The following is a 16,141-nucleotide window of genomic DNA, read 5'->3' as shown; positions in this document are numbered from 1 at the left end:
CAACTGAAACTGCTGCTGCTAGGGAAAACAAACAAACAAACCCCATCCTTTGCCTCCTCTTTTCTTTCTGGATTGTTTATTGTCTGACAGGAATAACAAGACTAACACGCAGAAGGCCAATTTTCAGAAAAGAAGTTTGTGATTGCCACTCTGATTTCAAAAGGCTATTGGAGATTGACTGCTCTAAGAGAGAATATCACAGTAAAAAAGAATTTAGAAAATACTCTTCCCCTGAAAACCAAAATAGCAACTTAAACGCCATCTTGACAAAAATGTTACTCACCCAACCAAATGAGAAATGAAGTATGTAAACTGCTAAGCCAATCGCTAGAGATGAATTATAGCCACCTTGGATTGTTACCCAGGCAACAGCAAACACCTCGTCCCATAGAAAAAAGATGGTTCCTGAAGCAATCCAATCTGAATGTGAAACTCTAGCCTTATCTCTTCAGATAAACTGAACAGTCCAGTGAAATGATTCTTACTACCAGTCCACTGAACTGCAACTTTCTCCTGTAAACCTTCCAACCCTAAATTCCTTTCAGTAGCATAAAGAAACCCATACATAGAATTCTTTTGAGTTACACTGAGAAACAGGATCAGAGCTGAACATGGGAAAACCATGAAATAATCTCAGCAGTATAATCAACTTTGGTACTTAAATCAGAAAGTAATCTCACTTTTTTGGTGTTTGCTCCATACTTTCAACACAAAGGTAAAATACTTCCATATCATGCCTACTTAAAATGTCATAAATGTCTTTTATCATTTTTGGAAACCAAACAGTACAGTAAAATATATAAATAACTATATACATGTGTTTAAAATATATATAATACAGAGAAATAAAAACAGGCTTGCAAGCAATTTACTAATATTTAGGACAGTGTACTTATTTAAAAAATAAAGATGTTTCTATAAAACATCACACTAATGTTTATCTAAATGTGCTACAAAAATAGTTTCAACAATTATTTGTATATTTTTATAAGACTTTAATTAAACATCTTAGGTACACTTTCTGGAAACTATTACTACATACTCTGAGGCTTGCTTCTAAAATACCTTCCTGTAGACAATTTGTGAAAGAATAGAATCACGCACTGATTTAAGCAATGTCTTGTTGGCTTATTTTACTGTTAAAGGTTCTTCTGTTTTCTCTCAATTCCCTACATACAGGAGCGTGGAAAACACAACTGACATCTTGTTTCAAAATTTTTTTCTACTAAACATTTAAATGGCTGTTTAAAAATATATACATATTGATAATCCTTGCAAAAACCTCTCCAAATGTGCTGAGAAAAATCATTCTTCACACATACCTAGTAAAGATTCATCAGACTTGTAGCTAAAATTTCTGAACACTTTACCTGTATAAAGCATGCTGTATGCCAAAAGACCTCTATGCACTAACCTGCTCATGGCCTGTGCAGTCTTACCCTGTGATAACCTATTCTAAGCACTGTAGCAATACAGAGACTGCCCTCCTGTAACATCAGGTCTGACATAAACAGCATGGAAGAAAACAGCCTGAACTGAAGACAGAAAAGACAGACAATTATAAAAATACCAATTAAAAAAAAAAAAAAAAAGAAAACCTTAAAACTTTTCAACGTCAGCATTCCTCTACTGGCCAGCAAGCAAGAAGAGATGCACACTCTCACAAGTGTGTCACCGCCGTGAACTTGACAGTCCATAGAGGACAATCTGACAGTCTGCCAGCTACAGTAGTAGCCGATTTATCTACTACTGCTTACATGTGATGCAAACCCAAGTTTTGCAGCTAGACTGACCACTTGCATGTGGCTCCAACTCAAGAAACATCTGTACATACTGGTTTGAAAAAAAAAAAAAACAAAGAAGGTTGGACAAAAACTGTATTAGGCCATTGAGACAAATCAGAATTATAGTAGTCCATCAGCATCAAGGCTCCCCTGGGTCTATACATTGCAAAGTGCTTAAGTTACAGTATCAGTGATGTATTTTCCTACGGATGTTTGCATTTCCTCAAGACCGATCGTGTCTATTCAACATTTCCTTTATTCTTTACATTTGATCTGGGATTGTGCCCCTTTCTACTGCAAGTTACAAACCCTTACGGTATACAAAATTATTAACTCTTCATAAGCTTTTCTGTAGATCTCACCATAGTGTGTAATTGCTTTAGGTAGTATAAGATTTTTAAGATTTTACTTTAAAGCTTCATTTTATAATGGGAAACTGAAACATAAAAGGGCAAGGTCAAAATTTCAAGCCTTTATCAACTTGTAAGAGTTCTACTTGAGGTGCGTACTTTTTCAAAGTAAAGTGGACTGAATATATTTACCACAGTAAAGAATAACATTCTTAATGGTTACCTGAATTTAGTGTTTTGCTTGGCTCCATACAAGAATTTTAACAGACATGCTTCTTTAGATGAGGAGAAAAAAAAGAAGTAACTATTTTTGTTTTCCAAATTTAAACACTTCAAAATTAAGAGAGATAGCTTTCTCATGCAACTAAACAAATCAACGCAAATCAAAGTGAACAGGGCACCCTTTATACTTTCAGTACTTGCATACAGCACTGCACAGCATAAATTTTAATCACCTCCCACATTTGAGCCTATCTTTATTTCCACAATTTTCTATAGAGGCAGATTTGCAAGTTTTGCTTTCAGTAAAAATCAGAAGTTAGTATGTTGAAAACACCACTTAATAAGAAGTAATATAAATAAATAAAATAAAAATTTGTATTTTAAAGGAAAAAAAAAATCATTGTTCCACTTACCTGGAGGGACTGGAACAGCTGGGTTTTTTTCAGTTTCCTATAAAGCAAAAGAAGAAAGGTGAAGCAAAAGTAGTGTAATTAATACTTGACCATTACAGTCCAGTTTCAAACATGTTCTGACTGACTCTATTTGTATAATGCCACAGAATTTAGCATCCCTAAAAAATAAAACTGAATGATGAAGAGAATGGAGGAGAAAAAAATTGAAAAATAAAAACATTCCTCCTCATAAAGAAAAGTGGGATCACCAGAAAGTAGCTCAGTAGATTCTGCAAGAAAACTATAAGCCATAGTCCAGAATATTTAAAAGTTGTAAACCTCAAAACTGGTGAATAGGAAAATGGGAACTCCTTCTTCACACTTCACTGCTTAATAGAATGGTTGTGCTGTTTCCTAGAAGACACATGATCTGTTTCAGACAGTTCTGGGGAAGAATAAGGAAGAATGTAATGCCTGCAGCATAATGCTCAGATTTTTTCTTTAAAAAAGTCAAATGTTGGGCACTTTTTTTTGTTGATGTTATTAGTTAACTGCTTGTAACTGATGTCTGAAGTTAATTCCATACCTTCCATGGTTTGTCTAAGATTCTGTAAAGGGTAGAGCATTTGGACAAGAAGAAAAGATCTAAGAAGTGAGGACAATTGACTTAACAAGTTCAAATAAGAACAAGAAAGCCAGCTGGACAGATAGTCACATGTACAGAAACAAAGCAATTAAATCACTTCAGCTTTGCTGAAGGAGCAGGCTTTTTCGACATGAAGGTACACTTCTGGTAAACAGAGAGCACTAATGGAATAAAGAAAGGTCCTTAGGCCTAACGCTTCCTGTTGGCTGAATATGGCAGCTCCTAAGTCTACCCCCAGCTTAAGTATTTTTCCGAGGTGGCTTGATCTTTCTTTGACTTACTGGAAATTCATGCTGTGTGAATACAGCTCTTGTAGATAAGTGAAAGGCCAATGAACCTCAGAGAAGAAATACACAGGGGTTAATATTCCACCAATCTTTTCACAATTTACTTAGAGAGATATTAGGAGTTACCTTCCCCAGCTCATTTCTCTAGGTTTGAACATCCTAATATTGTCCATCAACCTAACAACCATTAGAAATCCAATCTCCTTTTGCTACATTATTTCAACAAATTAAAAAAATATAAAATCTTAACAAAAAGTTACTTCATTTTTACATTTTTTCAGGTTGCATCCCTGAAGTGTAACATTGAATACAATAATTAAGAAATTAATTTAAAAAAATCTTTAACTATATCATAAATATCCCACTACAGGATTCCCAATAGTCATTAAAACAGAATGATCTTTTTCCTTCCTCTAAGCAATAATATAAATGACCACTGGCATCTACCTAGAAAGGGAAACATACTAGATTGCTTGGAATAACTTACTGAAGTGAAGCTCCTGTCTGAACTGAAGCTAACGGAAAAGTTCTCAGGCTGAACTGAAATTGACACAGAACAAAGTTGGAAACGGTACAGCATAAACTTGAAAAAAAATATATTTATTGCACAGTTATTAAAAATTGACTCATATTTGTATCACTAACTATATCCAATGCCTCCTTAGAATGCACATGATTGATTTGAAACAAATGTAGTTAAGTTATGCAGAAGGACAATGATAACTTGAAATCTATTCATTATTCCAAAGAAGTTAATAGTATTGAAACATGCTTGCCCCTTTGAAAACAGTTAATGCATTATTTTTATACAGAAATTCAAGATTTTAAGAAACCATAAAAAAATGTTGAGATTAGACATAACATATAAATTTTTAAAGTTAGTAAAGCTTCTCAGAGCTAAAAATGTGCATTTCTAAGCTTAATTAACAGTGGAAGGAAAAAAAGAATAGCTGATGACAGAAAAGGAATTTTAGGCACTAGATACACCCAAAATTTAATTAAAAAAGATTCAAAAGAGTATCGCTTTTCAGGTCGCTCAACACTTCGTCACAAAAAAGAAGTAGCATGAAAACATTATTTGTAAAATTATGTATGATCAAATTTAAGACCTGAAAGCACCTTATGTTAGATGCTGCATACTCTAGAAGCTTCTGGAAAAAGACATACCAAACATGTTCATATTTCTAGAATTCAAATCAGCACAGAAATACCATCTACACTGTGAAGAAGACCAAAGGCTAAACTAATTGATTAAGTATTAGCATGCAATATCAGTATTAAAACATAAAACTCATAATGGATTTTAAAAAAAGCTACTTCACTCCATGTATACATCAAGTTTTTTGTATTATTTCACATTTCTTTTGATGCATTATATAACAAGCAGTTTCTGACAAAGCTATGATTTTGTTTTTTAATAAGACAACTTTTCGACTTTGATTCTGGAACATGGAATTATAAACACTAAAAGAATTCAAGTGAATGCCTAACTTAACTATAGTTTGTTCCTCTGAAATTAAGTCTGCAACTGGATGTCCATTAATAGACAGTAACTTATGTTTCAGTGGAAGGCTGAAGAAATCGCATCCAGAACACTTATGGAGGACTAGGACCACAAGGAAGGGTCCTCCTCATCCTACCAGCTAGTGCTGAATTTAGCATCTAAGACAGACGTAGCAGTATTATGACCTTAATTTCAGCAACATTTGTTTTTATTAACTCTATCTAGCTTTACACTCAGCAAGAGATTGGGACAGGACATTCACTGCCATGAGCAGAATATGACAAGAAAAAAACCCCAAAACCATTATTTTAAAAAGTGGAAAAGAAAATACACTTTGGCCATATTCAGGGTCACTATTTGGAAAGTAGCAGATGATTCAGAATTTCAAGCTTTATTAGAATTTCTCATTCTACTGCAAGGAAACAGGTGACAGAATCATTACTTGAAGATAAACATCTCTGGGAGAAAGCAATGTAATGAAAAGCAAACGAGTGACACACAGCAAATGGATGGGGCATGGAAACATACTCATGAATCTCACTCCAAGAATAGGGATACAAAAAGATTGTAGAATGAATAGGACTGCAGAAGCAACATGGCAGCACGCATATCTCCTAACTCCAAACACGAAGTTGTATTGTGGCATAAAATATCTGTGCCTAAAACACCCTGCAGCCATCACTGCTTGAGGGTCTGCGATGTGTTTTTTCATGTGAAAGCTTCAGAGACCTTTTATTAAGGCAACTCGAGAGGCATAATGCACAATAACAGGCAAAGTCAATGGGGCAACTGGTCCAGAAGGTCCACGTCCGTGGCCAGATCCCAGGCAGGCCAACACCTCCCTCTGATGCAGAAAAGCTGTTTTACCCCCACCCCCCCCGCCCCCAAACCGTACCCCTCTCGGTGCCCTCCGCACCGGCACCGCGCCCGGACCAAGATCTCCCTTCAAAGCAGAAGATGGATGCGGGGAGAGGCCTCCTTGGAGCTGAGATGAAGCAGAAAGGCCAGGCCTGCCTGCCCCCTTCCTCCCGCCCTCCCCCCTGCCTTTCACCCCCCGCCGCGGGCCGGGCCGGGGCCGAGACCGGCGATGCCCCCGCGGGGCAGCCCTCTTCCGGATGGGGGGCGCGGGCAGCTGCAGCCCCCTTCACCCGCTCGCCTCCCCGTCCCGTCCCGCTCCCTCGGGGCACCCGCCAGGACCCCTACCTCCGGACTGGTAACGGTCTCCGCGACGCCAGCCGGCCCGGCCCGCCCCGCCCCGGCTCTAGGGGCGGCGGGAGCCGCAGGCCGCGGTGGGGGAGGGGGCTGCCGCGGAGAGGAGCGGCGGCGCCATGTTACTGCCTCCCGGGTATCCCCCGCCTACTGCCGAGCGGGGCCGCTCCCTCCCCTCCGCTCTCGGTGCCCTCGCCCGCGCGGGCGCCGCCGCAGCGCGGAGGGAGGAAGAGGAGGAGAAGGAGGAGGAGCCGCCACCGCCGCCGCCGGGCCGGCGCCGCGCTCGTGTTTACAAACTCACCCCGGGAACGCGGGCCGAGCCGCACATTAAAGGCCGGGTCCCCCACAGGCTTCCGTCACTTCTCGCGATAGCTCGGCCGACATCTCCGCGGGCAGCGGGGAGGCGCGAGTCACGTGGCGGGGAGGGGCGGTGCGGAGGACTGCGCGCGCCGCTGATTGGGCGCTGCCGGCGGGGCGGTTGGGGACGGTGTGGCCGGAAGCGGCAAGTGCCTGGGTGTGGCCGGGGGGGGGGGGGGGCCGCGAGGCGGCTGTAGCTAAGCAGGCGCGGGTCGGTCCGCCCGCGGATGGGTGACCTGCGGCGCCAACAGCAGCTCTCGCCTCGGCGGACGTACGGGTTCGGCTCCCCGCTGCACCAGTCCCGTCACACGGCGACGCCGCATTCAGAGCGCGAATACTCCCCCGGCCCTGCCGGGGACCCCCAGACGATGTGGCTGGTCGGCCGAAGACTCCACTGGCCACATCTGGGCAACGCATCCGCCGCGGGAGCCAAGCTGAACCGTGTCTGTCTGTGCGCGATCCAGCACGTTGGGCAAAGCTGCTGTTGAGGGAGGACTTCTGCAGCCGTCCCAGACGGGGAGCTCGGAGGACGAAGCGCCCGTCCTCCGCTGCTGGTTCTGCAGGAGGGCCGGCAGCGGCTGCTAGGGGAAGGCAGCAGAAAGCGGGTAGAGACTAAACCACGGCAAGGCTTTGCTCAGCAGCAGCGCTTGCTGTGCTTGGCACGTCTAACTTCTGGAATAATCAGCCCTCCAAAACTGCATACTGGCTATATTCCTTTGGTTTCCCCGTCTCTCTACACACCACAACTCTCACCCCAGGAGCTAGGGGTGAAGCTGTGGTTCTGCTAAACATTCACCTTTTTAACATTGTGTCAAAAATGCTGCAGCACTGTACAATGAAGGAAGCACCTACATTTTACACAGAAGGAACTAGAAGCGTTTTGGATGCATTAAAAAAAATACCATAATCCTATGTTTAGTATGTGCTCTGAATCACACATGAAGTTTTAATTCTATGCCTGGGTATCATTTAGAACTGTTGTCTTTCAAGTCTGGAACTGATCTGAGAACATGAGACTACAAATAACAACAAAAAAAAGACTTCTAAAAAGTAGTATTAGTTCCAGTAAATCACATTTTGTCCGAGTTTCCCTGAGCTTGCAAAAGACGATATAGTATGTTTCATTTCTTCTAAATTGCTTTCACAGGCACCATACAGCACTTTTGCAAAGTTCTTTGAGATAAGGCGGGATAAAAAACACTGCATAAAAGTACACTGTTTACTTAAAGGTGGAATTATTCTTTACTGTAAGCATGTTGCAAAGGGCTCAAATGTGAGTGCAAAAAGAGAGGAATAGAGATCGATCTTTCTTCGCAGAGCAACCAAGAGCTGTATTTGAAGTAAGTATTTTTCAGTGGCTTAGCTCTACCATCACATGGCAGCCATCCTGAACCTGAACAAAAAACTGAACTGCAAGTTATTTGCCTTTCTTCAGTCTGAAATTGGTGTGAGAAACAAACACAGGGGAAGCAGAAAAAGAAAAAAAAAAAAAGCAGCCGGATGGAAAGGATGAATCCCTTTTACCTGCAGCAATAACTTAAGAGTGTAATTGGTAACATAAACATTCCCTCCATTATACGTAACACTGCTGTGCACATCACTTTCAGAGGTGGAATGATGTCTGATCTACTGGACAGCAGGCAGAACAGTTATTCAGACAATGAAGATCTCTGCTTCAGCCAGCTTCATCTTCAACACTGAAAGAGGAACACAGTCTTTTGATCTGGAGAACCTGTAACATGAATTTTCACAAGTTGGCAATCTCTAAGGTCAGCATGGTCCACATCAGAAGAAACTGTGAAAAAGGTTTCAGGGAACTGAAGCCTACAGTATCACCTCATAGAACTCTGTATCTGGTTTCTCTGACCTATGAAAAAGATTTCTTGATATAAACTCATACGGAGAAGATCAAGAGTCCTTCATCTGCTGCTTCCCAATCACTACATAGAGGTTGGGTTTTCTTTTTTGGTTAAAACCATTTAATCTTTTACACATTTATAATTGTCTCTTGTGAGCGTTTTAGGAAAACAGAGTATTTTTTTGTCTTTGTAAGACCACTCAAATTGACCGAGCTGTTAAAGTGCTCAAGTAACCACTGAAACTAAGCTCTGTTTTTAAAGAATAGGGGAAAACAGAAGAATAGAGAAAGGGAGTTAATGTGCCCTGTGATCACTCAGATGTGAAAATCTGCCCATCACTCATTGATTCTAAGCCCCTTATTGTCTATAAGGCGGATAATCCCCTGCGTCAAGGTTTGTTGCCACGTTTTGAAAGTCCTTGATTAGTCTTTATCTGCAACACCAAGATCTGATACTTTCGAGATTGGCATAAGCAAATAGCAATTTTGCTTGGGTTTGGCCCATGTTTACCAGTCTAAGAGTGAGTTAAAAGGTAACAAGCTTGGGGAAATGCTGCTACTAAAATAGACAGGCTTCACATCCATATACTGGGTCACCCGAGATGTTTGCTGCCCTTCAGACAAGGCTCATCATAGGGAAAAGGGTACATGTTGACAGGGTGAACCACATGGGAAAAGATAGGATGTAAATCCAGAAATCATTATTCAAACCTGATTCAAGTGGTGAGTCAGCTGGCTTTCTTATTGAGGTTATGGAGCAATAGCTTAGCAAGATCTTCTTTCTATACCAAACAGACAATTGCAACTCAGCAGAACCATTTTACATGCAAACAAATTGCTAAGTACAATTAACAGAGCTGGAGCTAGACTTAACCAAGACAAGTGTGAAGATCCTAGTTTGGCCAAATCCCAGTGACAGGGAAATCTGAAGCTTGAATTAAGCTAGTCCACTAGACTAGTCCACAATACTAGGAAATACAGATTGCCACCTCAGATGCCTGCAGAGATCTCTACAGTACTGAAAGAACAGAATGAAGTTCATCACCTACCAGAAGGACAGCAATACACAGATGAGCTTTAGCCTAGAATTCTAGTAATCATTATCTACCTTTCATCCAGGGCAAATAACACTGTTTGTCAGCTCTGTAACAGAATAGCTTACGAGAATGGATAATAGTAAGTTCATAAAATAAACACTGCGTGAGCACACACCACACGGAAGATAGCTGCAATATGCTTTACCTCCTACCCCTCTCTCACCCCCCCGCAAAACCACTTCCAGACCTAGTCATGTAAGGCACTACTAATACTGTGCTAGAGCCGACTATTTAAAGATGCTGCATACTCTACACTCCTAAACCTCACATATATAAAAGGATGCTCTCTGTATTTACACAGTAACTTTTAATCCTTTTGAGAAAATGACTATTTTGTCCTAAGAACTTATAGGGAAAATAACTTCTCATGCTAGGTCCAAGTTAGGCTACATGAATCATTTAGGTTGGAAAAGACCTTTAAGATCATTGAGTCCAACCCTTAATCTAAAACTGAGAAGTCAACCACTAAAGCATGTCCCAATGAACATCAATTTGGTATTTGACTCCAGATGAAAACAAAGGTCTTACCTGCACCTCACAGTGATCTGAGAGCCACTAGTCATTTCTCCACTTCCCCAGGGATAGGCAGTTTACAGTAAAAAGTTTCCTAGTTTTAATTCAGTAATTACCCATTTAACAGCAAGATGACAAAGCTTGTAACAAGCCTGCTCACGTTCATCCAAGGTTCAGCTTATATTTTGACAGCGATCAGATCTATTATTTAACATTCTGAATAAAGTTTGAGATGCCATCAACCCCCCCACCAGATTAGTATATAGTAGCACACAGTATGTTGCTGTAAGTGTAGACAACACTGTAAATGCATTTAGATTGTTAGAAGACAGATACTGAGAGAAGTAAAGCTTGATACTGCAGGTACTTTGTTAATAAAAATGCTTTGACCCTACTGCTCTTAAAAGAATTTGAGAGAGAACACAAGGCTGACTTTACAAAATTAGGAAGCTGCAAGTTCTCCCTTTTAATTAGGTGATGCCAAGAATGCAGTAACTAAGTAAGAGTGTAACGTCAATGCGCCACAATTAAATGTCTTGGACCAACCTAAAGCAGTCAACAGTTTGTTCAACCGGGACACTAGTAAGAACAAAGTGGAAAATTTTTTACCATGGTGATCAAAATTTATAGTCTAACTGAAAACTGAGGCAAAGAGACTTTCCTATCACAGATTTGTCCTTCTATCAAGAGGTGCCAGAACACCTTATGTGCCACCTAGCCTGAGAAAAAACAAATTGTGCACAGAAACAGCTCTGAATAAGTTTGAAACACAAGTGAAGGAACAAGGCCAGCAGTATAGCCTTTCACATTTAATCTGTGTATCCTTTGAACTTTCAAAGATATGCCACATTGATTTTAACAAACAGGCAACACGCCCATATATATTAATAAATAAAATGTTTGACTTGAAGTCATTATTTGAAGGGTCCTACACAGTATGTCATTATCAGGAGAAATCCATGGTGACTGAATGACAACATGCTGTCTTCCAGACATCCTAGCGAGAAAGATAATAAATGCAGGCAACAGGTTGACAGTTAAAGTTGTTATCTTTAATGAAATGACTTTGGAAATAGCATCAATTTCCATGACACCAACATTTTGGGAGTCCCATAAAATGCAGAGTTACATTCCAATGCCAGTATCACAGGCAGATCTCCTTTCACATGGCAAATAGGATCAAGAAAGCAACCATCAGACAGAAGAGACCCATAGCTTCCGACAGGGCAAATCCCAGGATAGCGTATGAGAACAGCTGCTGCTTCAGAGAAGGATTTCTAAAAGAAAGTGAAGGTGTAAGACCTTTTTATCTTTACAATTAAGATGCTTTTCATACAGTTTAACATATCTGACAGATTCAGAACCTCATACGTCCTTGCCACAGATTCTATAACAGGAAAATCCAATAAACCCAAGCAGAAGTAATTTTTAGCAAGGATTTCACTGAAGACAAATGAGTTGGCAATTAAGACTAGATTCAGGTTATGCAGATTGTATATGGCTTTTCCAAATGAGCACAGTTTTTGTGACTACATACATGTATGCTTTTGAACTTGACTTCTCTACATCCATCCATGCAGGAACTGAGCACTATGCTTTATAAATTTATTTCACATCTGTGACATTAGAACTATATTCCAAGGAAGTCTGTGTGTTTAACATATTTTAAGTAGCCCTCAGACAAAATACAGGAACTGAAACCACCTAGAGCAAAAAAAGAAATACACAGCAGTTTGTTGCAAAAATGCAATGAATTATCCCTCCAAGAAGTGTGTGGGACAGAAAAAAAACCCTTCAACATAATACTATGAAGCAATGTTCTACAACCTCTTATTGACATATTCATGCCAAATTCAAAAAAGGAGACATCAGTTTTTTACTGAAAACACTCGTTTCTTCAAGTGGAAAGTGAACTTCCTTGTTTTCAGTAGGGCTTAATCTTTATTAAGACTTAATTAAGTCTTAACCAGTTGAAAGAATAAAGACAACCATGAAACCTTCAGTAAAGCTTTTTTTATGCCTGCATCAGTTCTGGTCTTCCATGATACCATGTAAACTATTCCTACTACAGGAACACTGTAAACTTATCTGGAAGAAGTTCATCCCTACTATAAATCCCCACCCTCACCCCCTTCAGATTTCTAGAAGGAATGATTACTCATTCGATAAAGTAATTACATATTCTGAGATGCAAAGCTGAATGCATTGGAAAACTGAGTTGAGCATCCATTTCTAAACAACAACCACAAACAACTACGCAGCCTAAAGCATACAAACTCACATTACTTACTACCAGTTTTCATACAGTTTCTTTTTAGGACTTCTCCCCTCAAACGGAAGAAGATCCAGGCTAGATTTTTAATTCAGTTCTGGAACTGAATGCTCAAACAGTGGACTTCAGTGACCAAAACACTGACCAAGTCTAATGACCTCATTTCTTCCATGTCTCTTCTCCAGGCAATGTACAAAGTTGTGAATTTAACAACAGAGCCATCCTGATGAATATACTACAGTTTCATATGATTCTATTTAGCCATGTTTGTCATTAATAGTGATTATTAACAGAATTTATTGCAGTGCCACCACCCTTACTACAACTTAGCTTATGTGGGGGTGCTGTCTCAAGATACATCTGCATGCAATTCAAGAGTTTTATAAGAGAGAGATTGATTACCTGGCATAACCAATGATTAGACTACCGAAGACTGTTCCAATACCAGCACCAGAACCAGCCACACCTACTGTGGCAGCACCAGCACCAATAAATTTGGCAGCAGTGTCAATATCCCTGCTGATAGCACTAGTCTGGAATTCTCTAAGTGCTAGTCGGGAGACAGTATTTTGGGCCCCATTAAGTGTTGAGTTGCCCTAAGAAAACAAAACATGAAAAAGCATTATATTCAGACACAGACCATTTTCTATGACCACTTTGATAGTGTTATTCTGCAGTTTTAAAAGTTGTATTAGATCCAATGTAGCTCCTCTTCCAAGTGATGAGACTATAACTAAGAGTTAAAAACTTCAGAATTTTACCTGTTCCACCTGAAAGCAAACAACTTTAAATGTGAAAGACTTCTCAGGAGAAAAAGCAAGACTGCAACAAGTATTATTAGGTGTTTGACTTAAAGCAAGTTTCACACTATAGATATTTGAGTTAGTACAAGTGAACTCTAGGTTGAGGACATTTAGGCTCACCAGGTAATTTAGGAAGATACAGAATTTTGTTTATAAGGTACCTCTCCATTCTTGACCTCTGGCCTAGGCAACACAGATGCCGAAATTGGTCTGTACAAGAGTCTTGATCCAGCACGGATCTGCAAGAGGAGAAAAAAGCTATAAAAAAAAGAAACATTTGATCACACCTGTTCCCATACCATAGTCTATAAGATTATAAGGCTATTATCTCTTAAGCCATTTGTCTTATTTGAAAGACAGCAGTCTGCATAGCTGGATATACAATCAACGATACAGAAGGAAACACTGCCATGCAATTTGAGAACACCATTTTCAGGAGACATTATTGCAAATAATGACATCATTCAATGAACCTGTACATGCGTTATACTGACAGAAAACGTAGCAAAACAGCAACAAAAAAGCCAGATAGACCAACAGGCAGTCATATACATTTTGAAATGAAAGAAGAAAAGCCATCGAGATGAATTCCAACGTTGTTAAATGCACAGACGTAACCTAGACTTTTAAATCTAGCGAGGCATAAATGAATGAATCCTCTTTCACAAGCGGCCTGCATATGTCCTTGGCCTTCCAGCAGTCTAAGGTCATACCGGCTCTTGCACAAAGCTCTTCCTGCAAGGCAAACCTGTGCCTGCACCATGCAAAACGAGACGTTCTGCGGGCTAGAGAGAACATTTTCAAGCAGAACAGTCCCGTGCCTCTGCAAGGGCAAAAAATCCCGGCCTCGCGTAGGACAAGCAACAGGCTGGAGTTTGACCTACAGCAAGGCACAGAGCGCACCAGGCCCAAGAGGTTTTCGCTGCGCTGCCCTCCCCCTTCACCGCTCGTGTGGACAGGCCCCTCACCTTGGCAAAGGGCCCTGGCCCACGCCAAGGAGGTGAGAAGGAGAACCCGGCCCTGCCGCAGCAAGCCCCCCCCCCCCTCACCCCTTCGCACTCGGGCGGGCAGCCCTCGGTACGGGCTCACCCTAGGGGCCTGCCCTGGGGCTCAGAGGCTCGCCCGTCCCCCGGTCGCCCCGCGACCGCCGCCGCCCCCGCTGCAGCCCAGGACGCGGCCAGCGAGGAGGCCCGGTCGCCCCCACTCACCAGGGAGGGCGAGACGGCGAGCTTGGCGCAAGCGAACATCTTAGCGGGCGCCGTCCCGGGGGCCACAATCCGGTGTCTCTGCGGAAAGAGGGAGAGGGTGAGGGGGCCGCGGCGGCGGGTGGGGGCGGCGATGGGGGCGGATAGCGCCGTGCCGCCACTCACCCTCTCCGGCTACCGCACCTCGGAGCCGACGGGGTGGGGCGTCTCTGCGCAGGCGCGGCGGGGCCGGCGGCGAGCGCCCGGATGCAGCGCGGCGGAAGGGGGCGAGGCGCGGCGCCAAGGTCACTTTGTACCGACTCTATTGGCAGCGGCGGGGAGCGCACGGCGCCTCGCTCCGCCCCGCCCCGCGTCGGCGCAGCCGCGAATGGCGCTGCGCCCGGCTGGCCACGGGGACGCAGCCGGGGGGGCGGGGCGGGGCGAGCGCTGCAGGCGTGGGCGGTGACGCGGAGGCGGCTCCGCTCTGGCGCTCGCCGGGAGCGAGGCCGCGAGCCTGGCGGTTGGGACCGTTGATGTGACTGTGAGGGCCGTTAGCCAGGGCTGCGCACCACCACGCAGTAGGCCCAGCCCGGCGGCTTCGCTCCTGCTATAACCCCGCGTTTGTGGGCGGCGGGGGCTGGCACCCTGAGGGCTCTGCGGAAGGGGAGCGGGGTGGGCGAGGTGGCTTCGCCCCGGCGGGGCAGCGATTCGCGGGGCGGAGAAAGCCCCGTTACGGGGAGAGCCTTAAACGGCTGAGGCGTGTTCAGGGGAGGGGAAGGAGGCGTGGCGCCAGCGCGGCGCATAATTGGCGGGGAGCGGCCGGCGGGGGGAGGCCCCCCAGGCTGGTGAAGGAGGGAGAGCAAAGCCCCGTGTCTGGGATCGTCGGTGCCTGACTGGAACTGACGCCTCGGTCAGGGCGCGGGACGTTCACAGACTGCAGAAACGAACCCGGAGCTCCTCGGGTCCCAGCGGGGCAAGAGTCACAGACAGAAAAAGAAGGCGTGTGCGAGAACACCTGAAGTGCTCAAAAAGTCCCTACTATTTAATTAGTCAGTTCTGCACGATGAGCAGGTTCACACCCAAGTAGCAAAAAAAATCCTTTTTAGTCAAGCTTAATCGGAACGAGATTTATCATTACTGAGCTGAGCATGTGTTCCCGAGATTCCCGCTTTGATGACTTACATGTCCTTTGATGTTTTTCACTTGATATGGGGGATCATTGTTTTAATGGCCATTTACCACTGTCAGTAGTATTAGTGCCAACTAGCAAAAATGCAGAAAAATCCACGTTTGGAGTAAAATGCTGGGAAACATATTGAAGTTGTGGCAAAATTTTTATTTGATACAATCTGTGCCATAAAAATAAAATTCTAAAATAGTCTGTGTGCTACGAGCTGTCTCCGAAGGGATGAATAGGAAGATATGTGCATTATATTTAGGGATGGGAATATAGCACAGTCTCTTAGGAGTTAGCTGCTGGCCTCCTGCAAACTTACATGGACTGTCACTGATTAAAGCACAGGTGCCACAAAGCTGAGGCATACTCCATACCAGCAACTTGAACACCCACCAACAAACATGATCAATAGGCACTTTCAACAGCTGCATACTAATGTTAACGATAATGTTGCTTTTATAACCTACAATGCAGTGTCTTCTGATC

At 43.0% G+C, this 16,141-nt stretch overlaps 2 protein-coding genes across 8 annotated transcripts in view; both read right to left on the bottom strand.

The window, feature by feature from the left end:
* ATF2 (activating transcription factor 2) overlaps positions 1 to 6,766 on the bottom strand; it is a 53,006-nt gene extending 46,240 nt beyond the window's left edge. For 3 of the 7 annotated variants that reach the window (XM_052792125.1, XM_052792131.1, XM_052792132.1), the window contains exons 1-2: positions 6,696 to 6,766; positions 2,770 to 2,806 (exon numbers count right to left, since the gene is read on the bottom strand). The gene's annotated coding sequence lies outside the window, so the exon portion shown is untranslated. Of the gene's footprint in view, positions 1 to 2,769; positions 2,807 to 6,382; positions 6,663 to 6,695 lie in introns of those variants that run through there. The other 4 variants (XM_052792126.1, XM_052792130.1, XM_052792127.1 and 1 more) reach the window with 4 other exon arrangements.
* Positions 6,767 to 11,249: 4,483 nt separating this feature from the next.
* Positions 11,250 to 14,781, bottom strand: ATP5MC3 (ATP synthase membrane subunit c locus 3). The gene is made up of 5 exons (XM_052792134.1): positions 14,665 to 14,781; positions 14,503 to 14,580; positions 13,456 to 13,533; positions 12,894 to 13,087; positions 11,250 to 11,496 (listed from the first exon to the last, which is right to left on the bottom strand). Exons 2-5 carry the CDS (start codon positions 14,539 to 14,541, stop codon positions 11,382 to 11,384), a joined length of 426 nt encoding a protein of 141 aa, XP_052648094.1. The 5' UTR covers positions 14,542 to 14,580; positions 14,665 to 14,781; the 3' UTR covers positions 11,250 to 11,381.
* Positions 14,782 to 16,141: the final 1,360 nt, after the last annotated feature.

This window comes from Harpia harpyja, chromosome 7 (genome assembly GCF_026419915.1).
Source record: "Harpia harpyja isolate bHarHar1 chromosome 7, bHarHar1 primary haplotype, whole genome shotgun sequence".
In the NCBI taxonomy this organism is placed as follows: Eukaryota; Metazoa; Chordata; class Aves; order Accipitriformes; family Accipitridae; genus Harpia; species Harpia harpyja.
This window is presented reverse-complemented; position numbering and strand designations above follow the sequence as displayed.

Coding starts and splice junctions, on each gene's coding strand:
- ATP5MC3 (XM_052792134.1), bottom strand. CDS start 14,541: ATGTTCGCTTGCGCCAAGCTCGCCGTCTCGCCCTCCCTG. Junction 13,534..14,502: donor TCGCCGTCTCGCCCTCCCTG/GTGAGTGGGGGC, acceptor CTCCTCTTGCAG/ATCCGTGCTGGATCAAGACT. Junction 13,088..13,455: donor CAGAGGTCAAGAATGGAGAG/GTACCTTATAAA, acceptor TTGTTTTCTTAG/GGCAACTCAACACTTAATGG.